Consider the following 27,114-nt stretch of genomic DNA (forward strand, 5'->3'; position numbering starts at 1 on the left):
GTTCACGTGACTGTCTATTTTGATTGTCTGATGGGGCATAAATATTCACAAAAGTCTAGTTGGTACTTTGAAAGCTAATGCCTCTCCCATCTACTAACTTTTTTACATTATTAATGGTTAGGCCGTTCCTAACAAGTGTTGCTGTCCCACGGCCATTGATACCAGTATTAACTATGGCTTCGTAACCACATATTGATGGAAAGTCACACATACAAACTTCCTGAAAAAACAATACGTCTATGTAGTGTACCCGTACAAATTCTTCTAACATTAAACAGGCGAAAAGATTCCATTAATATTAATAGCACATATTCTAGTGGTATATAAAATTAATAAATTAATAATGTAGCACACAGTTAATAGTACTTTCCGATCGTCCCTCATAACTTTGAAAAAAATTATACAAATAACAAATGAAATATCAAATTAAATTTCCCTTTTTAGGGTTTACTTCTTCTGTTCATTACTCTATTCATACCTCCTACCTCTCTCACTGATCTCCTCTTCGCTACTGTGTTCTCGCTACCTTTCGAAGTATTCTTCGTCCGTTTTTTTGCACCCATCTGCTGAGACTTTTTCCACTTTGACACTGAAGTGGCACTTTCGTCACTTTCTTCTTCTGTATTAAATTCACTTTCCAGCTCAGTCTTTCGATGGTCCCTTGTTATCCTCTTTTGGGTAGTTGTCCTTTGCCGCTGGGATGGGAGGAAGATCAACTGAGTTTCCTTCGTCCTGCATCTGGGCATCCTGCATTTCTACACTTCCTTTTTCATCTTGTTTGTCTAGGTGGGAAGTTCCCGGTTGTTTTGTGTCCATCGATAAGATTTTCTGGTTGTGTTTTTCCTTTGTGGTCGCCATATTTACCGCTGGGAACATTTCCACCGGGCGGGTGTCACTTGGCACATTCTTTATCCCCTTATCTTTCTTTTGTTCTTTTATCACCTTTTGTAGACCTTCCGATTATTGTAGACCTTTGATTATTATCTGGTTAGAACTGATTGTTCACGTTCGAGGAACTCCCCTTTTCCACTATTATATCACTATAATTTCTCTCTCGGTTTTTATTCACACGAAGCGTTGTTATCTGACGACTATCACATTGCCAGCTATCGTGTCCTTCTTTTCCACACGCCCTGCACGTTCTCGACTGTCCGTCGTATATCACATGGCACTGATGAGATTTTACTGTAATGAACGACGGAACCGGTTTTTTTAGTTCCATTTTCACTATTCTCACCCCGTTGTAAAATTGATATTTAAAGTTTTCTGACAACGTTTCTTTGTCTATACATTACACCTTCCCAAATTCCGTCATTTTTTTCTTTCACACAGTCATCATCTAATTCTAGTGGTAAGTCAAACACTCTTACCGCTTTTCTTTCCCTCCCCGCATCACTCAAAAGCACTTTTACAGTTTCACCATTATCATAACAAAAGTTTCTTTCCGGACCACATTTCTCTAATATTCGCGTCATTATTGCTTCTCTGGTACATTTTACGAAAACACATCGAAAATGCGTAGGTATTTGTATTCCCAAGATCTCATCTACGTGGAGTTGAAATTGTCCATGTATAAAGTCATGAATTTCTCGCGCCGACGGCCTCGGTGCCCCTAACGGAAAACGTATCTGGATGGTATTTTGTCTAATGATATTAATCTTTTTACTATTCTCAAGTACTTTTCCAATTCTACTTACTCGCCAGCCAACTGCACCAAACGCCACAATCCACAAGAACACGGCACTCCCGCTCGTTGTTTCCTGAAGGCAACTTTTCACTGACCTTCACGGAGCAACTAGTTTCCGCGTCCGCTCTCTTTGAAGGCTTCCACGGAACTCCATACCGACTGAGCTACCGCGGCCACTATTAGCTACACATGAAATTTTGGATTTTGTTAATTGCACAACATTGACTTATTTGCGCTCCGAGAACAAAATCCCTTTCGTGCCAACTTACGCAAAAACAATTCAGGACAATAAACGATCTGCTGCAGCAGTCATAATATTAAACAAAAAAATAATACCAACAAAAATAGTACAACACTCAACAGTCATATAAACTGTGTTCAAATTTCAAGCGAAATTCACTCTTTCATTTTAATAAATAGCTATTTTCAATTTAGTGAAAATATTGAAACTTTTTTGAATAAAATTAACAATGCCTGCAATGCTTATAAAACAAGTATTCATGACAATGGATGCGAATACTTGATCCCCATGGTGGCACGGAGAGATAACCTATTTGTTGAGAATTTACCTGGAAATCCTCCGACATATAGAGGCAGAGCGGGGGCATCTAGCAACCTAAATGTCACTCTCACGAACTGCGAACTATCGGGCAGGATAGAAGAATGGAAGGTCCATGATATGAAGGTCACCACACGTCTCGCAAAACAAAAAAATATATAACTGGGACAGGACAAATTGGCAGCTGTTGAATGATTCGATTGACTTACCCCCACAGGCTGACATATCTAAATCTATAGAAGAATGGGCGACGAAAATTACAAATACATTAAAACATGCTATAGATAGAGCTACCCCAACTAGACAAAACAAACCACAAAATAAACCCTGGACGAGAAAATTAACCATACTTAGCAGAACAATGCGCAGAGCAAGGAAACTATATCAAAAAACAAGAATAAACTCATTTACAAACTTAGAGCTCTACAGCAAGGCTAAAATAAAATACGAACAGGAATTAAACGATTTTAAAATTAATAATTGGACTAACTTCGTAAATCTTAAACTGGAGAAGGATAAATGGGGACATCCCTACAGAATAGCCGCAGGAAAAATAGAATTGGGAAGGAACTTCTAAACCCTACAGAAGGAAGACGGAACTTTCACGAGCAACCTAGAAAAAACAGCCAAATTTTTACTGCAGAAACTCCATCCGGACGACACGGAGGAAACGGATAACTTATTCCATAAAAATATAAGAACAAATAACCTAGAGGAATACAACACCACGCCGATTCTGCCTTTCACCGAGCGGGAAGTCTTAATGGAAATAAAGTCACTTTAAAGAAGAAAATCACCAGGACCTGACAACATACCTGCAGAAATATTGCAAATCGCCGCACAAAAGATCACTCAACTTTTGACGTCTCTCTTCAACCTTTGTCTTGTCACAATACGTTTCCCTGTAATATGTAAACAAGCTAACGTCATAATCATAAAAAAAAGAAACGTATTGAGATGAAACCGCACTCAAATCATAACGTCCGATATGTCTGATAAGCGTTTTGGGCAAAATTCTCGAAAAGTTGATAACAAAACGGCTTTTAGAATTCCTAACCCTAAGAAACAATACTGGCAACCAATACGGATTCACGAAGGGGAGGTCAACCGAGGATGCAATTCACAGTTTTTTAGTGTCGGTTGAAGATATTAATGACAAATACATTGTTGCTACCGTTGCAGACATATCTGAGGCATTCAATAACCTATGGTGGCCCCACCTCTTCTACACTCTCAGGCAACTTAACTGGCCTGGAACTATATACAAACTTCTGAAAAATTATTTCACAAACAGAAGAGTATTTATCAACCTACCAGAAGGAAATTTATAGAAAATAATGACAAAAGGATGTCCATAGGGCTCCGTGCTGGGCCCACAGCTATGGAACATCAACCTTGAACCTTGCTTGAGAATCCTCAATTCTGCACGTGAAATCTGTAGCCTATGCGGATCACCTGCTGATAGTGGCAACAGGGAACTCACGGATTGAAATCGAGAAAAAAACAACCATTGCAGTAAACAACTAGCAACGTGGTGTGAAAATGCTAAACTCAAAATATCAACATCAAAAACCAACTACATTATACTAAAGGGAAAGCTCAGCAAAAACCGGAACCCCCAGATAAAATTTAATGGTGCACCAATTAAAAGAGTAATGGAGGCCAAACATCTAGGGGTTACCCTAGAGAAGGGGATGTTTTTCAAGAAGCACATAGAAAATATTACCACAAAGGGGGAGGCAATAATGAATAAATTGGCAACATTAGTTTCCAACAATTATAAATTGCACCCCCTAGTAATCAGAACGTATCTGTTGTCCGTTTACCTACGTATAACTCAATAATAACATACGGTGCATCCGCATGGGCTAAATCTCTTAAGAAAAAAAACATACACCCAAGCGCTAAGATCTTCGCAGAGGAAGGCAATGCTCAGACTCACCGGCGCCTTTAAAACCACACCGACTCAAGAGTTATTCGTCATAATGGGCGTCTTACCAGTGGACTACCTAGTCAAAATAAGAGCGTTATCGTTTCACTTCAAAAAGGGGCATGCGAGGCAGATAATGGAAATAATGGGAAACTTTTATCCCACTTTCCTGGAACTAAAGAATCGGGTTAATCGGGAATGGCAGAGGGAGTGGGAAACGTCAGATAGGGGAAGGACTCTGTATCAGTTTATCCCAAATACGCAAGAATACATAACACAAAATAATTTCCTAGCATCAAGAGGCCTAGTTCACTTTCTCACCGGACACGTCCCATATGTATCGCATGTGAAGAGATTTGGGGTAAGGGAAACCGACAGGTGTCCAACTTGCAAGAATGAGGTAGACACTCCGGAACACGGAGTGTAATTTTGCCCCACGTCCGACGAGAGAATTGTGCTGACCAAACGGGGTTTACCGGATACGAACACCTTCCGATTGCTGCGTGGTCAGCACAAACACAAGCTCAATGAACTGGCCGACCTGGTCTCGCAGGCTGAGTTACAACGATACACGGAAGAACAAAAAAGACGACCGCCACCCCCACCACAAGAACTCAGATGATCATCCAGGCGGCGAAATCAGTTCCCTCCCGGGGGACCACCCTCGATCACACAAGGAAGCCAAGCAGAAGAGGAGGAAGCACCGGAGGGAGCTTCGCGACGTCGGAATTTCACCGCGTCTACGGGAAGACAGGAAGCGGCGGCTAGAGGGAGGAGAACACGACCACCACGTCTACCTGGAGAAGTCCAGCAGTCTTACATTTAAAGGATTCGGCCCAGATAAAACTAACTAAAACTTGCATAAATTAAACTAACAAGCATGTTTGAAAATTTGGAGTTTCTTGGGATAAAAACAATAAATTAAACAAAGTAGCTACAAAAGTAATACAAATATTTAACTCCCGGGAGTTTAACTCTCGCAGAACCACAATACTTTTTCAATAGATGGCACACTAAACTGGCATAAAATATCCTAGACCAAATTGCTGCTGGATACCAGTTTTTTCCCAATAGACTTAAACTCAAGTTAGATAATGTTCGAATCTTATTGAAATACTTATCTCATTGAAAATGTATCATTGAACTGAGTAACCAACTAACGGTAACTTAATGTGTGTTCGTTGAATTTCATTAATGTAATTATTATGACTATTTAGTGTGATCATATTCTTTGTGTCATATCATTCTGCAATATTAATTATAATTTTATCTATTTAAACTCAGATGTTAATATCTTATGGAAAATGTATGTAAATAACATACACCCTTAATATTAAAAATATATAATATCAATTTACAAATGTCATAAAACAATAAATACGACTTGTTCTGGACACCAGAATGGTCTGGACAATCTTGGAGAGAAAAAAGAGAGAGATAATAACTAAATAATATGACAGAGAAATCAAATTTTATTAAATCAGCAGGAAAACCTACTTTTTCACATTTTCACGGCAGTTTGCAACGCTGCGAGCATCAAGTTGCACGGCACGATGCATAACATACACAACATGGGAAGAAATAAGTACTGATATCGAGCAAATTGTAACACCTGGTATGGACGGATACTTTTACTGTTTGTTGGTTAGCAACACTGACTTCTCTGGTGAGCAATCAAGGTAGCACTGCCGTGCTGTGTAACTGGATCGAGCCGGTCAGCGCTGGTCTGTTTGTTGTATTGTTGGCTCGTTGGTTGTGTCGTATGTGAGTGACGTTGTTTTAGCTGCTGTGAATGCTGTTATTAATTTGATTTAAAAGTTATTATTCCTTTATCTTTTGAAATGAGTTACACCTTGCAAGAACGTGTTTTTATCCTCAAATGCTTCTTGAGAACAAACAGTCATGAACAGGTGCAGGAACAATTTTCATTGCGGTATCCTGGCAAGAGTGTACCACGTAGGAAAACAATATTGCGGCTTAAAAACAAATTTGATGAAACTGGTAGCGTGTGTGACAAGCCACGAAGTGGAAGATATAGTGCCTTTACAGCTGATTTTTTGGAAGATTTGGAACGTCGGTATGCTCGTTCGCCTAAGAAATCACTCCGGCGTTTATCTACCATACATAGAGCACTGCATAAGTTAAAGTTTCGTGCTTATCGTGTTCGTGTTGTACATGAACTTAAATTTCCGGACATGGGCAAAGGAATACGATTTGCTAGATATTTTCTTCAGATATTCAGGTCTCAAACGGAACTTGACAAAGTTTATTTTTCCGATGAAGCATGGTTTCACCTATCGGGTTATGTTAACAGTCAGAACTGTAGGATGTGGCCTACTGAAACCCCTCATGTTTTACATGAGGAGCCACTTCATTCCATGAAAATAGGTGTCTGGTGTGCGATATCACGGCGGCGCATTGTTGTACGATTTTTCTTTAAGGAGACTGTGAATAGTGCTGTGTATGTGAACATTGTGCAAGAATTTGTGCCGATGTTAGAGGAGGATGAGAGAGACGCATGGTTTCAGCAAGATGGGGCCTCAAGTCATACATCACGCGAAACAATGCCTTTCTTGAGAGAATTGTTTCGTGACAAATTGATTGGAAAGTGCTTGTGGCCCCCTCGTTCCCCCGACATCTCCCCACTAGATTAATTTTTGTGGGGTCATTTAAAAGATGTTGTTTATCATGACAATCCACAAACATTAGAACATCTACAGGCAAACATTGTGCATGCCATTAACAACATCAGCCCACAAGTTGTGAAAAAAGTCTTCCGTAACTTACGGCGTCGTCTGCAATGTGCCTTGGAACAGAGGGGTGGGCATTTCCAGTCTTTGCTTTAGAGGAGTATGTTCAGATCAGTGTTGCCACGCATGCAACGAGTTTACTGTTTGTTACTAATTTCCAACAATTTTCAAAATAAATATGTATTCGTCAATGTCAGTAGTTTTTTCTTCCCATGTTGTGTAGAAACCCAGTATGCATCGTGCCGTGCAATTTGATGCTCGCAGAATTGCAAACTGCCGTGAAAATGTGCAAAAAGTAGGTTTCCTGCTGACGTAATAAAATTTGATTTTTCTGTCACCCTACACATTGCAACCAAAACAAATTAGCCTCTTTCGACATTTCTGTGTACGTAAAGACTAAAAGTTCAGAGAAAGTTGTCGTAAACCAGGAATTTAGAGACGTTTTGGGACAAAAATATGATTTTGTTAATTTTTTCTCTCCACCTTGCATGATACCCCTCCCCCTCCTGCGTTTCTTCAGGTATGTGGTGTATTTCTTTCAACCGCAAAAACATGCCAAAGGACCATGCTCTTCTGTGTTAAAGTCGTATCCATCTCCGACATTTCGTTACCAACTTTCAGCTATTCAAAGTTCAAGGGACAGGACTTTGTGGACACACTACGTGTCACCGTTCCTTGTTATTTCTCATTGACTTCGCGTTTCATCTCTTCTGCACCAGCTAGTTAAAATGGAAGAGCCAAATGTGGGTTTTAGGTTTGATGTTTTAACAAGAGTAGGATATTCGCAATGGGGACTATACTAAACCCTTGAAATGTTGATCGCCATGAGAAAATACAGGTCACGTGGAGAAAATACTGAATAGAATGCTGAATTTGTTTTATTGGTTCAATTGATGGCTGTGCATTTTCTGATTCATTGGATATTTCGATAGAATATGAGTTATTTATATGCGAGGTTTATCGTGTTTTCTACAACTTCTAACGTCCAGTATTTTCTGTGTTGGTTCTGCAGATTCCAACCAGTCCCCAATGGCATAGTCATAACGTCGTCGACTTGTAATCAAGCGTCACAGGGTTCGATACCCTGTGGAGGCACGGAATGGTTCGGATCCCACTTTATATTGTAGATCCAGTCACTATTAGCCTATCTGTGCAATAAGTTGACTTAAAATAACAATCCAAAAGTCCAATACAACCAGTGAAAACTTTCCTTCGTTATTTTGCTACAATCTAACAATATATGAATCGTACGCAGAGGCGGCAATTGGGTCACAAAACTGGGGGGGTAAGGTGCCAAAACTAGGTGGAAAAAGACAGTATATTTCCCTTTGTAGATAAAATTTAGCATAGTGCGGGGACAAAAGTGGCAAAAATTGGGGGGTAACTGCTCCCCTGGCCCCCTTAATCTACGCCACTGCGTACAAGTGTTATATCATATTTTCTAGCGGTTTTTGTATCGTTCAGCATTTTCTGTGTTGGCTCGGCAGTTTCAAATGGTAGTTTATATTTCCTAATATCTCAGTTGTTCTGATAGGTAAATACTACATATAAGCCATAACGTGTTGTTTAGTCCATTGTACATCGTTCATTATTTGCTGTGCTTCTTCAACAGATTCTCCTGGGGTTAGTGTTGCCCACGAGATGAGACTTTGGCCTGCCTCGTCTCGTGGAGTCTAGTGAAAATGCTGTCTCGTCTCGAAAATATTCGTTTTTCTTATGACACATGGTCAATCTCGTCTCGTCTCGTCTCGAATTTTTAAAAGCCTGTCCCGTCTCGTCCCGTGGGCAACACTACCTGGGGTTGAGAATATAGTTTATACAGTTTTGTTTGTAGCTTGCAACACTTGCTATCACTTCGTCGTTTCCCTTACCAATTTTACCCTTCTTTCAGCATTTTTTCCACGCGGTCACTATTTTCTTACGTTGGTCAGCAGTTCAGTGTTTTTGTACTTCACACTATCTAACAGTGTTCAGTCCGTTAGGGAGTGACCGATATGTAAAACTCTTCAGAGAAACCTCAAAATATATTTATGATTAGAGCCCGGAAGTTTGGCAAAATGCCTCTTTTTATCTACTGCATATATTGATAAAATTTTTCCGGATATACGTTTCTTATGTTGTTTCGAATGTTTTGGAAGCCTTTTCATTTTGCCTATTTTGCCTATTTGGGACCCCACTGCCTATTTTTAATTATAATGCCTTTTTTGCCTTTTTCAATGAAATTTGACATTTTTTTAAAAACAAATGTGTATATAAATTATTTTTCTCCCAAAAAACGTTGTTGGCATTTATTTTTCTTCCGTTTATTATGTGAATAATTTTCGACTTATTTAAGTAATATTGAACTCACGCATGTTTCAACATTGCTGAAGGAGAAAAGTGTGAGAAAAAAGTATTTCATGCTGAGTCAGGATATTGCCTTTCGGTTAACATTTCTTGTGCATGATTGACTGCTGAAGTGAACAGGTTGATTTCGAACACAAAGAAGATATTTCTGAAATCTCCCTCTCGAACCCGAAAATTTCAGGAAGTTGTGATTGAGCTTAGTTTACCTCCGCAACCAGTCTTGATGAGATAGGGAACCTGGATATCAGCAGCTATATATTATGCTAACAACCTTCAAAAAATCAGTGAGGTGATCGATGCTCTTCCAGAAAATCAAGCGGCTTCAATTCGTGAAGTGAAAAAATTCCTGTGCTATTCAAGTTTACTTTTGCACATTATGGTGCATTGCCAGAGACAATTACAATTATAGCATCCATGAAAATCTTCGAGGAATCTATGCAGCAGATGATGGAAGTGCCAGGAGAAAAGGGGTGAGCTGTTGCGGAAAGGTGCTAACGGGTAGTGAGTGCAAATGAGGACTTGAAACAATTGAAAACAATTTGTGATATTCTAAAAGGTGAAAATGCTGTTACCAAAATGAGTCCAGCTACATTAGCTTGTTATATGTATGCTCCAATAACTTCTGTCGAAGTAGAAAGATCATTTTCTATTATGAAAAACATTCTCTCTGACAGACGACTATCAATGAATGTTTAGAACTTAAAAAGCACCTTGTAGTTATGTGCAATCAAGACGGAGAAAATTGAAATGCCCTTCCCAATTTAGATTTTAACATTTTGCCAGAAATTATAGATAAAAGTAAGCGACTTCTAAATGTGCCTTTTTTCTGTTTATTTTGCCTTTTTTCATTTTTAGTGCCTATTTACCACATTATAAATGCCTTTTTGCCTGCCTATTTTAACGAAAATAAATGCCTGAACTTCCGGGCTCTATTTATGATAATACTTTTAAAAAGGCGATCCTGTGATAAGAATGATAACTGTGCACCCTAGCTCGACTGCACTGAGCCTCGAGGTGGAACTTGAGGATACACTATCGAGGAAGATAGAAGGATGAGACAGACCACTCGCAATGTACAAGAAACTCCGACAGGTATCGCAGCAGTCCAACAGGCAGCAGAGAAGGGAGTTTCAACTCGTGCACGACCCAGAAGTTGCTAGCGAACATCAAAGGACGGATCCCAGCTTACGGGGCAATTCTCGGTGTCGCTTTAACGTACCTTGACATTACCTATCACCAGGGAGACAAATTTATGGTAAATAAAAACTGAGGAGAGCGGTAAATAAAATGTTAGATCAGCGGTATATACCAGCGGTGGGGAAAAAAAAAAAAAATTGGCACACACTTTTTCATCATGAGAGGAAACAACATACAAAAGAGCTATAAATTGATAAAGTACTTCATTTTTATATACTATACACATACACAAGTACTTAGCTGTCCAACAAAAAAGAAAACATCAACACAAAATCACTTCATTTCTAAATTGCATATTCCGGAGAAGAAAGGAATGCAGCGAAGTTTTCGAACTGAGATTATGTGCATGGGTAATCCTAATTTGCAGCGTCTTCCTGATGTGATCGAAGATAAAACGTTCTTCAGCTGCAAGTGGTAGGAAACTTTAGGCAAACGTTTCGTTACAAATCGACAGTTTGCGCGCACAACCTCGATTGCCGGTTTTTGCGTGTTTTCTACTTAATTTGGTTATATTTCAATGTTATTTCGCGAAAAAGCGTTCATTTCGTGGAAAAGCACACATTTCGCATTACTTCGTGAATAAAACTCATGCATATTTCATCATTGGGGGTGTAGTTATGTGCAGAATGTTCAAAATTGCATCTTTTTTGTCACATTTCGCGATTTCGTGCATCGCGAAAATTCAATGTCCCTGCCTATCACCCTCTCTGCGGCTGAAATAAAAATTATTGCGAATAGATTCACAAGTGATATAGCAAATATACTGTTTATTGAAGGCACGGAAAGAAAATTTTAACCCAGAAAGTGATTTTTTTACCCGACAGCTGGTGCACATGCTTGTTTGCACAGTAGATCTTTTATGGGCGATCAACGCATATATTTTCCTCTTGTTTCTCTCTTGCCGAAGGAGCACACACTTGTATACCACTCCCGTTCCGCCACCACTGCATTGAAGAGCTGTATTTGGTTATACTGATTTTAATAAAAATTACCTTTAGTTAAATGTGCTTATGTATGACCTGCATATGTGTTTCAGACACGGGGAACCTTGGCGAACGTTCAGGACCAAAATTCAGAAGCCAGTTCTTCAACCAAAAATAGTGAGGTCTTACATTAAACCCATTGAGCAAGTTACATTGGACTTTCTTGAAAGGTAAGGTTAAATTAATATACTTATCTTGTATTTACGTGTTTTTTGTGTGTACAGTGTTTTTACACAGGAAATAGAAACTTTGTACAAAACACACGAACACAAACGCATAATGTGTGTAATAGTGTAGAGTATGAGAAGAATTGCATGCATCTAAGGGTAATTTTTCACGTCATAGAGATGGGGAAAGGTGGGCATAATTCTACCTTTAGTATACAATGAAAAACATTTTTGGGTCCAAATTTGATATTCCTGCTGGTTGAAATTTTACATTTCGTAATTTCGTTAATTATTCTTTACGTTTCTAATTATTTGCTCAATTTCTGCTACTGTTCATTAATAAACTGTTGGGGACCAAAATACTGCTTACATTCTATATCATTTCTACTTAAGGGTCTTTTGAAATGTTCTTTGAAATACTCTCACCAAAATTCAGAAGCCGGTTCTTCAACCGACAATAGTGAACTTTAGAATAATTCATTATACTCCTTGTAGTTTCTCTGTAGTGCATTTGTTTTATGTTTCATTGAGTTCCCCTTTGACCTTATTAGTATCCTCATCAAACCACTCATTTCTCTTCCGTTGCTTTGTTTTTCAAGGTTAGTGTATGTTACTGCTTGAATGCTCTGCTTGATGTTTAGCCATTGCCTCTCTACTGCCTTGTTCTCATCAAACTCTCTCATTTATAGTTGTTGTTCTATGCTACATCTGGGTGATTTCATCTCAAATCATACAGGTGCTGTCAACTCACCATCACGGATTTTGCCAGAAAAAATACACAGGGTGGTGCAAATTCCGTTTACAACGCGGAGGAGGTGAATCACCAAGTGAAATGAAGACGAAATTTGTAAATGGAATTTTGTCGAATGACGCACCGTGTCAGAGCTAGAGGATGCCGAAATCGTGTGAAAATGGACTTCACACCTTCATATGCCGACAAATAGTACTCATAAAGAAGATGCGGCACGATATCCCCAAAGAAAACACACCTGGGCTAGCGAATGATGCACAAATCGCGTGTCGAAAATGAATGCGGCAGGGATTCCCCACAAGAAGTGAGGGATTCCCTGGAATATGTCCGACATGGAACGCAGGTATCGAATGGGGTACAAAGGGAAATGACGGAGGTCACAGCACATGAAGAACATTTCGCCAGGAAGTGTCCGAAAAGAAGGCTGCAGAAGGGGATTCCCCAGAGAAGAGGGGACACAGACAACATGTGCAAGAGGTGTATGATGACACACACGTACACAAGTAGTATTCTTTATTGGCTGTGGAAATGACGATACATATCACAGACGTTGTTGAAAATGTCCGCCAGCCACATCTACACACAGACGGCATCGGCGTAGCAGGGACGCTCTGGTATGCTCAAATGCGTTGGGCATATCAGTGATCATCCCAGCAGCGACGGTAACTCGAGCAACGAGGTCCTACACACTTTCCACCGGGGTTTCGTACGCCAGCCTCTTTATTTTGCCCAAGAAGAAATCTAGCATTGTGAGGTCGGCTGACGGAGGTGGCCACAGAACAGGTCCACGCCTACCAATCCATCTATCACCGTATGTATTGTTGAGTACAGCTCTGGCTCGGCGGTCAAAATGTACAGGGGCACCGTCATGTTGATACCATACATCTTGCCTAATTGCAAGGGGTACATTTTCCAACAGTTCAGGTAGAACTTCCCGTAGGAACACACAATAGTTCCCACCGGACAAAGAGGCCTCCCCGATGGCGCAGTGGTAGCGTCGTCGCCTTGTAATCAAGGGGTTCCGGGTTCGATTCCCGGTGGAGGCACATAGTGGTTCGGATCCCACTTTAAACTGTAGGTTCAGTTCCGATTAGCCTTACTGTGCATAAAGTGGACTTAAAACAACAAATCAATCCAATCCAATCCACCGGACAAAGTATTGGGCAACACGTACGGACCTATCAGGTTGTCCCCGACAATGCCACACCACACATTCACTGCGAACCGTCGCTGAAAATGACGCTCAATGATTGCATGCGGGTTTTGCACATCCCACACGTGACTATTATGGGTATTGAAGACGCCTTCTCTGGTGAGTTACTTGAGTTGCTGTTTTAAGTCCACTTTATGCACAGTAAGGCTAATCGGGACTGGACTTACAGTTTAAAGTGGGATCCGAACCACTTGTGCCTCCATCGGGTATCGAATCCGAGACCCCTCGATTACAAGGCAATGACGACCTTCTCTGGTGAATAGTGCCTCGTCGGTCCACAACACTGCATTTGGAAAATTGGGGTTTGCAAGGGTTTGTTGCAAATACCACTGGAAAAAATTCAAGGCGTAGGGGAAAGTACGTCGGCTGCAGGTGTTGCACCCTCTGCACTTTGTATGGGTGCATACCCTCATCGTGCAGCACGCGTAACACATTGGTATGGTGCGTGTGTCGCACATGGGTAATGGCACGGGTGCTGGTGCCTGGCGTATCCTGTCCAACACTTCCTCCTCAAATTGGACACTGCGCACACTGCGCGGTCTGCCGCGATCCCACACCCTACGTCGTACAGATCCAGTTTCACGTAAACGAGCATCCACCTGTTGAAACAGGACATGTGATGGTAGGCGCCGATTTGGAAATCGTTCGCGATACACACGCCTTACCTGATGGCTGTTTTGGTGTGTCTCACCGTAAACGAGATGCATATCGGCATGGTGGTGTATATCGCCATTGTCAGGCTCACAAAGGAGCACACGAATACGCACGAAATTAACTTGTGATGTACCGTTCACGACTACAGCACTGAACACTCCACACAGGTGTCCACCTCGTACAGACAACACAGATGGTACGCACTACGTACTTCCTAACGGTCACTTCAGCAATGTGCTCAATTTCACCACACGCCTCAGGATGAACAACACGCGTAACTGACAGGCAGATCGCTAGTCGCGTACACTGACGCGTTGTTTGTACGTACGTATACCAGCGATATCGGGCCGTGACAGGTAGCATCCCGCTGAGCGCCTCTAGCGGAGCTTTATGTACTACTACGTCTTCCGTCGTAGTATTTGGAGCCGATATCAGTGCGTGCTGGTCATTCTCTCACGTGTACGTATGTATTTCATTTCTACGTACAGCCTTGGATACTACTTGTGTACGTGCGTGTCATCATAGTACACCTCTTGCACATGTTGTCTGTGTCCCCTCTTCTCTGGGGAATCCCCTTCTGCAGCCTGCTTTTCCCCTCTTCTCTGTTGCCTTGAACGATTGAACTATTCGGCTGGTTCAAGATGTATCTATTATAATACATAGCGTCATATGCAATATGTATTTTAAAAAGTCTGCGTTTCAAATGTATTTATATATACCTTATATCTTGCAATTTCTTCCCTTCCCAATTCCACATCTGTTGTATTAAGTATTGTAAAGGCGTAGATTTTGGATAAATGTAATCTTCAATATATTTCTTATTCGAAAAAAAAAACACGTTCACTAAATTTTAATATATTGACTCGAAAGAGGCCTCACTGTGTTGCAAATTTAAGATTTTTCCTCTGTTCTCTATTTGCTGTCAGAGAGAGTCAAGATTTGTTTTCAAAATCTTCAATTTTGGAGAGTTTATCGAACATAATGAGGACCCAGGCACATGATGTGGGTGTATTTATTGTAGTGTAGCATAGAAACTACTAGTCTGGGATCAAAGATAGTAATGAACAAAATGAAAGAGCCTTTATTTCTGAAGAAAATGCATTTTGAATATTTATATGGAATTAAACAACAGAAGTTTTAGCGATTTTCATAAACGTCTGAAAAAGGTAAAATCACCGCATGCGACAAATCAAAAATGGCCGACAGATCTACACGCAACCCTGAAATGTCGATTTTTAACACTTGAAGGATATAGAAATAAGTTATTAAATTAGTTTTAAAAATTATGATGCAACAAGGGTTGTTTGAAATGATGTGGAATGACCCTATTTTATGTAATTACTCACAACTACACACACGCGTGTGCGCAAGCGAGCGTGCATGCACGCACAAAATGTTACCAGTAATTATATTTGATGCTCTACAGGTTTCCTGACAAGCAGCAGTCAGAAACAATGTTGCCAGTGTAACATACAGCGTGTTTCAAAAAGAATATACGTATTACAAAGTATTATTTTGCCCAAACTATAGATCGCTGCGCCCCGGCTCGGCTATTAGAGAAACGAATACATAGTCTAGTTTATATAATAGCCGCTATATGTCAGTTGTGTTCTGTTTTGCTTGGTAACCGTCAGTTGTTTGAAATGGCTACTCCGCAGCAGAAATTATTTTGTGTTCTCGAGTTTGCGAAGTGCAATTCCGTGATTACAGTGCAAAGACGTTTCAGGTTGAGGTACCAAATTGATCCTCCGAATGGGTGGAACATTCGCAGATGGTATCAACAGTTTGTAGATACAGGATGTGTATGTAAAGGAAAGAGTCCTGGCCGCCCTCGTGTTCCTGAAGAAAATGTTGCACGAATTCAAACTGCTTTCCAACGTAGCCCTTCAAAATCAACTCGTCGTGCCAGTCGGGAGTTACAACTTCCTACAACAACAATTTGGCGTGTTTTGAGACGTCGGCTGGTTATGAAGCCGTACAAGGTACAGCTGTTACAAGCTCTGCTTCCTGATGACAAACGCAAACGTGTTGCATTTTGTAACGAGATTCTTGATGCTATTGACAATGACAACACTTTCGCACAACGCATCGTGTTTAGTGATGAAGCTGCGTTTCACGTCAGTGGTCAGGTAAACAAACATAATGTTCGCATTTGGGGCCTACAGAACCCACATGCATTCATTGAACATGTACGAGATTCGCCCAAAGTGAATGTGTTTTGCGCGATATCCCGATCATCTGTTTACGGCCCATTCTTCTTTGATGGAAACACGGTTAACGGTCAGCAGTATCTCTCTATGTTACAAAACTGGTTGTTTCCGAGGCTGCACGAAGACAACTTCATTTTTCAACAAGACGGGGCACCCCCTCACTGGAGTCGCCAAGTGCGTGATTATCTGAATGAAACTCTACCGAACCGTTGGATTGGTCGTCAAGGAGCTGGCGACTTAGCATGTATCAGCTGGGCTCCACAGTCACAGGATTTGACACCCTGTGACTTCTTCCTGTGGGGTTTCATTAAAGACAATGTTTATGTACCACCACTCCCACAGAACCTGGAAGAGTTGAAGAACCGGATCCGTACTGCCGTAACATCAGTGACGAAGGACATGCTTGCCCGAGTATGGGAGGAATTTGAGTATCGATGTGATATTGTTCGTGTCACTGCTGGAGGACATATTGAACATCTGTAATCTGAACTTGAGAGGTTCGTAAGTATGTGTGTCAAATTTCATCTTCGTATGTCTTAAAGTTTAATAATATATGCATGCGAAATACGTATATTCTTTTTAAAACACGCTGTATTTTTTAAAAAAATATGGAACATGTAGGACATTTTTAAAAGAATTCTCCCCAGTTACACACAAAAATATCGCAAGATCTGATTGCACCAACAACTATATTGTACAGTTTTTGAGAAAATAATTTCTGAAAAAGGTCAAAATGCATTTTTTCATTTTTTTAACAATACATAACATTAGAAGTTAGTGTAGAAATGGCATTGCAAATAATTTGTCCAGTTCCCATATCCTATTATCCCAGCAAAACTCATGTCTGTTGTTCTTCACTTTAAAGAAATGAACTTTGAAAGAAATTTCAAATTTTAGTATTTTGCTTTTTAATTTTAGAGTTGGAGAAGGTTTCATAAATGTGTTCCTTAATAACATTTTGGAAGTACTTTGTTCAAGCTTTCAAATCAAGGAAACCTTAAGTCTCTGCCATTTTTTGTATTTGATTTATAGTGGTTTGAATATTGCATTATTTTCCTTGCGTATTTTTTTAATCAAATAATGTCTTTTTTGTGAGCTTGTAATACTGTAACAAATCAACAGAAAATAGAAAATATTTAATTTTTGACCATCCATCATGTGGTTCTTTAACATATATTTTGTCTTCTAATTTTGAAATTTGAAGGTGACACATTTATTACTTACCCTTATGATTTGAGATGAAATGGCCCATCTATATTCTCTGGAAACGCTAATATCTTTCAGTTATTCATGATCATACCTAACCTTCTTTTCTTTTCTATAATTTTCTTTTCAATTGTGACATCCTTGAGTAGCACGTTATCCTGACCATAATATGGTGATAGTCAATATCTTCACCTCTACAACTCCTGATATATATCTTCTATCAGGTGCATGTCTTATATCAATGATAGCATGGGCAATTTGATTTTTTGTTTAGCCATCAAGATACACTCGTGTTTACTTGTGAATGTTCTTGTGTGGGAAAGTTATGCTGCTTATTTTTAAGTTATTTGTAATAGCAATGTCAATTAGCCTTAAGCCATTATGATTTGATTCATGGTGTAGACTGTGACTTCCCACATTTCTACACTCCATATCCTCCCCTATTTCAGCATTTAGATCTCCCATAATAATCTTGATATCATGTTTAGGTGCTCTTTGATATGTGGCTTCCACATTTGCATCTTTAACATTTTGTTCGTTCTCTTCCGTGGGTGCATGCACACAAATAAAAGTGGTGTTAAAGAATTTTCTCTTCATCTCATACGTTCATCTACTGCTTCAAAGTTGATAACAATGTGCTTGAGCTTTTTGTGTACAGCAACACTAGTTCCAAAGACCTTTGCTTCCATTGCCACTGTAGATCGCATAGTCACCATTTTCAAAGAAGTCATGTCATTGTCGCAATTCATTCATTCATTGTTTTCTGCGTAATTGACAGGTTTTTTACTGCAATCTTCAGCTTTCCCTATTCTCTGCCTTACGCTTCGTAATAGCATACTACCCAGTTAATTTAATATCATCCATAAGCTGATATCTCTTTCTTCCAATGACTTTTCCTCCTTCAACCATTCCCTCCAAGGCATCCCTTAGCAGACAGTTCCTTCTTAGACAGTGTCCTAACCAGTTTCTTTTTCTCTTCTTGATGGTCTCCAGTATAGACCTTTTTTCACCAACTCTTTTCAGTACGGCTTCGTTTCTTACCTTGTACGTCCATTTTACACGCTCCATTTTTCGCCATGTCCACATTTCAAAAGCTTCGAGTCGTTTCTCTTCATTTCTTCTCAACGTCCAGGTTTCTGCACCATATAGTTCTACACTGCACACAAAATATTTCACTAATCTCTTCCTTAGACCTATGTCCATGGGATCTACAAAAAACATTTTTTCTTCTATTGAAAGCGTCTTTTGCTATTGCGATTCTCATTTTCACTTCTTGTTTGCAGCTCATGTCACTGCTTATAGTGCATCCGAGGTACTTGAAGATACCCACTTGCTGGATTCTTTCACTGTTTGCTCTCACATTAATATTCCTTGGTTTCCGTCCTATAACCATTGCCTTTGTCTTGTTTACATTAATCTTCATCCCATACTGCTCACAGCGTTAACTCTTCTAACATACTATTTATGGTTATTTCATCCTCAACGAGTAATACCATGTCATCAGCAAATCTTATGTAGTTTATTCTTCTTCCTCCCAATTTGACACCTCCTGTGCCCTGGAAACAATTTTTGCAATATGAACTCTATATTTGGCAACTTCATTGGTTAGATTTTTAGTGCACCAGATCTATGTAGAGTTCTTTCATTCTAAGAAGTTTGTATCGAATCATGTACCTTATTCATTGGCTTTTTCGTTTTCTGTAATGCCTTCTGTCATTCTGAACAAGATACTTTTTGTTGGGTACGGCTGTTGACTCTACTCCCAAACCCCACTCTGGAGAACCGAATAAAATTTCTTTCCAGTGTTATTTTCCCCTAGGAGGACTGGCTTCACCATGCCTACAGAGTTCCTCCCACTCTTTTAGTTTTCTGTCAGGGTATCCTTCCCTTAGCCATTAGGGATCCCTCTCCTCCCTGCAAGGCAGCAGGGGCGGTGCTTATTTGATGACGGAACTTCCTCGCCATGTCACAGTGCTGTCATTGGGCTATTCTGGATTTTAATGGGTGTAATCTTGCCACAGATCACTCTCTCCAGACCCTGATAGCACTGCCGCATCAGTCCGGGACTGCTTATTTGGCTATGCCTTATTCGCAGCTGACCACCATATTCTGGTGGCTATTCGCTACCCAGTGGCTGATGCTCGCCTCGGAAAAGAAGCTCCATGAGAAGCTCCTACTGCTGGGATACATTTTAAACCAGTAAAAGAGCCTTGCGATATTTTAATTTTTAATTAATACTTTATTTGTTTCAGAATCAAAAACTTGAGAGATGAACTGAAAGAAATGCCAGAAGACTTCGACAACGAAATTCACAAGTGGTCCCTTGAATGTAAGTATTCATGAATCACAATAACAGTATCAATTTCCACAAAAAAGTTAAATGAAGGGCTCGGGTGCAAAACATGGTGACATTTTGACCATTTCTGGGTTTATTAAGAAAAAAGGTTATTTCAAGCTATGCTGCAGATAAATTGTTTTCATATTGTGTTTACCAATATCAGAAAGCTTCACTGATTCCAATGCAAATTGTATAACATGGCAATTTCACTCGAAAATTGAAGAATGGCACATTTTACTATTTAACTTAAATATGACCAAAATGTCACTTACCATGTTTTACACCCGAGCCCTTCATATTATATTTTATATGGACATGCAGAAGGTAGGGTTAATTCTTCCGGGTACGTCACGGACACTGCCGGCTTGTAATGAATACATTGACTTTCAATGGAATCGTTACAAGCCGGCAGTGTCCTTGACGTACAAGCAAGATATAAAAACATTTGCGGATGTTACATGCAGTTTATAGGATTATATGTGTGTTTCAAACCGTAAGAAGGGACATATCGCCAATAGAAGTTCAACCTTTATAAAGGACGGAGCTTCGCGTGCCAGCAAAGCCTCTGCCTTTTCAAACGCGCAGTTTTCACACTTACCGCGAGGAATAAAAACAAATCATAGCTGATGAATTAATTGTCTTAGAGAGCGCTACGACGCCAGTGGTCCCGGGTTCCAATCCTGGCTTTGGCATGTATGTTTGTCCATTCATCAATTTCATCATATCAACACTCGTCCCCATCTTTGCAAATTAGCCAAAAGTGGCACAAAAAGCGATGTATGTAAAATAAAGCAAATCAATAAATCAATCGTCTTAGAGAGATGAAATCGGTTCTGTTTTCTTTCTTAAAGACAGGGCTTTTAGCAGATGTAAAATTTGTACATTTTGCCTCCCAATAATTAGTGTTAAAGGAAGAAAAAAATCGAAATTTTAAAAAAATGTTCTTCGGCACGACTTCGTGGCCACCACAGTAGTGAATGGAAAATGTAGTACGTAGCAGCAGTATATTCCTACAACTATGCAAAGTTTCGTTGCAAATAGACTGATACTTCTTGGGGAAAAATAATAACAATATACAGGGTGACTGGTAATTAGATGTATTCCCTGAAAGGGGTTAAAGTAGAGACAATTTGCAATAAATTTGACCATATGATACCCCGTCCGAAAATTAGTAGTTTTCGAGATAATCGAGTTTCTATTGTTTTTTCTAAAAATGACAATTTTCCACATAAAAAGATGAATTGAGAAAAAACTGATAATTGTAGGGAACTTATTTAAGCGTTTTCTGATAGCTAACAAACAAGTGGTTCGTTAAAAAAAAAGTTTTTTCCAAATAACAATCACATGTAAGTACCGGGTGGGTCTAAACTTACAAGTGATGATAAAAAAATGCACTCTTAGTTTACTTGGCAACGTATTAATAACAAAAATGGTATGACACGAACCGTACAAATTACTTAAATTACTTCCTTGAGTCATCAGCTATCCAACAAGGTACAAATGTTGCTAACATTTACATTTGTGTACAAGAAATAATACTTCATTCATCTTCATGTGTATGGAATCAATGAACAATACAATTAAAGAACATTACACGTCTTGCTCAAAGTGGGCACCTCCGTTACGAATGCAGGCACGTAAGTTTTTACGGGTCATTTGGTCTCTTAACTCGTGATGTGATGGTGGCCTTGACGTGTTGACCAGCTGTTAAGATCCTCTCCCTGAGCTCTTCTTGCGAGTTTACCGGTGTCTTGTCATGTGGCTCTAAATGTAGAAGTCGCAAGGCGTCAAATCGATCGGGGGATCGAGCTGGGCAGTCATCATGCTGATAAATCATGTCACGTCTTGTAGCTAGAGGCACATCCTCCAACAACATTGCCATCCCGTTCCGCAAAAAATGTTCATAAGTGATGCCATTTAAGATTTGGGGCAGGAAAAATGGCTCGATGAAATGATTGTTGATTACGCCCATCCATACTTCTGCCTGGGAGTGCGACAGTGGCTGGATGAAAAGTACCCAAAGAAATGGATTGGCTGAGGCGGACCGATTCCCTGGCCGGCTAGATCCCCCGATTTGACGCCTTGCGACTTTTACATTTGGAGCCACATGACAAGGCACCGGTAAACTCGCAAGAAGAGCTCAGGGAGAGGATCTTAACAGCTGGTCAACACGTCAAGGCCACCATCACATCACGAGTTAAGAGACCAAATGACCCGTAAAAACTTACGTGCCTGCATTTGTAACGGAGGTGCCCACTTTGAGCAAGACGTGTAATGTTCTTTAATTGTATTGTTCATTGATTCCATACACATGAAGATGAATGAAGTATTATTTCTTGTACACAAATGTAAATGTTAGCAACATTTGTACCTTGTTGGATAGCTGATGACTCAAGGAAGTAATTTAAGTAATTTGTACGGTTCGTGTCATACCATTTTTGTTATTAATACGTTGCCAAGTAAACTAAGAGTGCATTTTTTTATCATCACTTGTAAGTTTAGACCCACCCGGTACTTACATGTGATTGTTATTTGGAAAAAACTTTTTTTTAAACGAACCACTTGTTTGTTAGCTATCAGAAAACGCTTAAATAAGTTCCCTACAATTATCAGTTTTTTCTCAATTCATCTTTTTATGTGGAAAATTGTCATTTTTAGAAAAAACAATAGAAACTCGATTATCTCGAAAACTACTAATTTTCGGACGGGGTATCATATGGTCAAATTTATTGCAAATTGTCTCTACTTTAACCCCTTTCAGGGAATACATCTAATTACCAGTCACCCTGTATATAAGCGACAGTTTTGCCAGTTTAAGGAAACAATTTCCGGAATTTCAATAGTAAAAATGTATTTTGTAATTAGACACTGTCATATGCTAATGAACAAAAAAGACACTTGAAATATCGTGTGTGGTTTTCAAGAAATAACGTGTAAATTACTGCCACGTGGGGGTGGTTTCTAACGAAACCAGTTGTTCCGAACGCCATAATTTGGATGGTTTCGTTTGAAACCGGTCGTCCGCTACAGGTCAATGCAAGATGCTCCCTTTAACGAAATCCCAAAACACAACTGTATGTTGGATGTGGTTTGAATTTTGTTATTTAGCGTAGCTTTTCGAATCGCGACAATGAGTATGAGTGGTGATATGACACTCACCAGAACATCCATGCCCAGGTCGGGATTCAAACAGGGGACCAACTGTATACCTGTAGAATTGTAATCTGTTTGAAATAAAGTTTGTGATACAGAGTCATAACAACAACGTTTTTCTAAAATTATCAAACAAAAGACCGATCCATTCACCCAATAAAATAAGAGTAGTTCCCCATTTCATCCTATTCTGTTTAATTTCTTATTATTTACAGTAAAGTAACATGGAATATTCCCATTCCCATAGCCGCCGATTTCTTTAGAGATTTGGGGAAGGGGGTGCAAAGCTAATCAAAGCATTTTGCAATTTACGGGGGTGGGGGGCGAGCAAGTTTCTTTTAAAAAAATCAATAGTAAAGTCCTAAGAATATACGTGTACATACCTGGATTAATCTTTAAAAAATTGTAATTATTTTATGTTAATCTGGCAACAAAAAATATGCATATACTTACATCAAACTTGATGAGCGGGAAAAATCAATATAATGTGATTATATAAATATGTAACACAATACTTTGCATATAACTTTTGATTGAGAATTTGATTATCATAGTCTGTTTATAGCTATACTGTACTTTTCCCCACAATTCTTTATGAGTGTTTAATATAATCACACATGCTCACACATATACACATAAACTTATTTTTTAACATTAGTTATGCATAGTATAAATCAAAGTTATTAGAATTATATAACGTTGGGTCGTAAGCTTGTTTACTCAAAATCCATGTGATCTGATGACGAATCGTGGGATCAAGTGAATCTAACCCAAGAAAGTTCACATTAAAGTGTTGCATTATCCACATATCAAACAAAAAAGAGCACAAAGTGAAAATTTGAAATGGAGCCCAGAAATGTGTGTGACATTTATTTTATGGTTCGTAATTACTAAAAATCTTTAGAGGTTTTCACTTCAATGGGGTTGAAATTGCTAATTTTCAGATAGAAGTGCAAGCTATCTAATGTGCAATACGAGGCCACGCTTCAGCATTTCAGATCTGCAGAGCGAATGTTTTGTGCCACTCTCTTACACAATTAATGCTACACGTTAAACAAAATAACGTGCAAGGGCAAATTTTTAAACTGAAAAGCAATTATAAGTTGTTAAAGTAGTATATTTTGATTCCTGGTTCAAACCTAAAAACAGTAGAAAATATACAGGGAGGTTATTGCAGCATGACACCGCAAGAGCGTCGGCCGCTTGCCGGCCCAGTCATGCAACAGGTGCCGGCAAATTGCGTAACAGATAGCCCGTTACACAAACCGCTTGTTTTGTAATGTTTCCACTTTTCACAATTATAGTTACAATTACAACTTAAATAAGCACGTACCTTGCCGCAAGGATGCTGGAAAAGGTGTCCTCTAAAATACAAATATTTCTGGCACTTTATTTCTGCCCATATCGCTTCTGACAGCAATGACTCATCCAACATAAAGGATTCAATTTTTCATTCTTGTCTTGCCTTCGAATAAACAAAACCGTGACTCTTATTTTGCAGATAACACAAGATTAATCCTTTTGAACACTAGAGTCAGTGGCGTGCCCAAGATTTTCGAGGGGGGAGGTTACGTATACATTATTATGCAAAACGAAAGCGCAGATAAACGAATTATTTAACAGTGTCACTTAATTTTAACGTGTGAATATTTTTGAAGTAAAGTAGCGATCATACACTGTGTGCGTTTTTCTTTCTGAGAGCGCCATTTGAAATAAGCACTTTTCCCCTTTTGCTACTATGGGATAAACTGAATATAAAAGGCTATAACTGCTCAACAACTGCATCTTTTTAAGAAATTTAAATTCTAAATGTAAGAATGAACAAAAAGCAACATTTTATGTAAATTCCGACAATTGTGAGTCCAGGGGGAAACGGGGGCCAAATCCCAAAGTTCTATTTTCCCCGTAATCACGCAAAATTTCTGAACGTCGTAATTTCCATATTTTTTTTTTCAAAGTTGCGGCAGGAGCATTACATATCCTCATAGAGTAGTCTTTTGTTGTGCTTCCCTCAAAATTTGGTCCATCCAGTGTCTATAGAGCCGACGCTAGAAGCGAAATTCCTCAGATGTCGCAAGAGCGTCAGCGGCTTATCGGAGTAGTGGTAAGCCGCGAGAAGCCTCTCGATACTACGCGAATGCGACAGCTGTCGGCTACCAGTTGTTTAGACGTGTTCACTTCGGTTTGCGTTTATCAGTACTCGTGTTGTTTATACTGTGTTTTTGAGTTGGTGTGCTAAAGTGCTAGTGCTTTATCGTGTGTTATTTGTTATTCATTCATTAGTTATGCCGCCAAACAAATATAGTCTTGAACAAAGAGTTTTTATGTACGATACTTACGTGAAAACGAACTCTTGCAGAAAAGTAGTCAGGCGATTCGCAAGAAAATTTCCTGGCAATCCTGTTCCGGACAGACATACTGTTTACAACCTCGTTAAAAGATTACGAGAGACAGGATCTCTTGAACCTAAGAAACGTGTTTCCAGACGACGTGTTCTTACGGAAGAAAAGCTAGACGAAATTGGTGAACGACTTGAACATACTCCAAAAAAATCCCTCCGTCGGCTTGCTCAGGAAACAGGCATTTCAAAATCCTCAGCACGAAATGCCACTAAATTACTTAGATTAAAACCCTACAAAATTACAGTGGTTCATGAATTGCAACCGCGCGATCACGCGACTAGAGTTCGATTCTGTAACTGGATGCTGGATAATATTGTTGCTGGCAGAGTAAATCCAGAATTAATCATATTTTCAGACGAAGCTTGGTTCGAATTGAATGGCCGAGTTATTTCACAAAACAATCGCTATTGGAGCGCAGAAAAACCTGACCTTGTGCATGAAGTTCCGCTCCATCCTGCAAAAATTGGTGTGTGGTGTGGTTTGAATGCGCACAGAATAATAGGGCCTATTTTTTATGAAGGTACTATCAATGGTGAAAGGTATCGAAGAGACATACTACAACCTTTTTTTGAACAATTAACGGACATTGAATGCCAGCAGTCATTTTTTCAGCAGGACTCTGCTACTGCTCACACTGCTTATGAATCACTTAATTTTATTGCCGAGATTTTTGAGGACAGAATTATCAGTACTGAGTTGTGGCCCTCTCGTAGCCCTGATCTTACTCCTTGTGATTATTATTTATGGGGAACATTAAAAAACAAAGTGTATCAGAATAACCCGCGTACAATAGAGGATTTAAAAGAAAATATAAGAAGATAAATTGCCAGAATCACACCTGAGGAGCTTATGGATGTTCAGAGGAATTTCATACGCAGATGCCGGAAATGTATTGGTGTTGAAGGAGGTCATTTTCAACATCATTTATAACACAGAAGGTTAGTGATCATCATTATTATTAGTTTTAAATATAATTTTACACTTTCGGTTTGCTTTATGCGCCGTGATGCTGTCTTCCCTTTCTGTCAACCGAGGATAAAGTAGAGATGTCTAAGAAAGATTAGATGTCTAAAATAAGGTTGTAATTGTAAATGTAATTGTGAAAAGTGGAAACATTACAAAACAAGCGGTTTCTGTTACGGACTATCTGTTACGCAATTTGGCGGCACCTGATGCATGACAAGGCCGGTAAGCGGCCGACGCTCTCGCGGTGTCTAAGAAAGATTACATGTCAAAAATAAAGTGCCAGAAATATTTGTATTTTAGAGGACACCTTTTCCAGCATCCTTACGACAAGGTACGTGCTTATTTAAGTTGTAATTGTAACTATAATTGTGAAAAGTGGAAACATTACAAAACAAGCGGTTTGTGTAACGGGCTATCTGTTACGCAATTTGCCGGCACCTGTTGCATGACTGGGCCGGCAAGCGGCCGACGCTCTTGCGGTGTCATGCTGCAATAACCTCCCTGTATATTCCATTCATAAGGAAAGATCGAACTCGATGCAACAGGGGTGGAATCTGCTTTTATATCAAAGAAAATATTCGATGGAAAATAATAGAAACTGA

At 39.5% G+C, this 27,114-nt stretch overlaps 1 protein-coding gene across 1 annotated transcript in view; it reads left to right on the forward strand.

Annotated features, from left to right (window-relative positions):
* The window catches only part of LOC145988936 (putative cytochrome P450 301a1, mitochondrial), a 200,214-nt gene that overhangs the window by 82,151 nt on the left and 90,949 nt on the right, over positions 1–27,114 (forward strand). The window contains exons 4-5 of the mRNA XM_083124243.1: positions 11,506–11,622; positions 19,906–19,982. Of these exons, the coding sequence (XP_082980369.1) occupies positions 11,506–11,622; positions 19,906–19,982 (194 nt within the window). The remainder of the gene's footprint in view (positions 1–11,505; positions 11,623–19,905; positions 19,983–27,114) is intronic.

Source organism: Lepisma saccharinum, chromosome 6 (genome assembly GCF_977018435.1).
Source record: "Lepisma saccharinum chromosome 6, izLepSacc3.1, whole genome shotgun sequence".
Classification (NCBI taxonomy): domain Eukaryota; kingdom Metazoa; phylum Arthropoda; class Insecta; order Zygentoma; family Lepismatidae; genus Lepisma; species Lepisma saccharinum.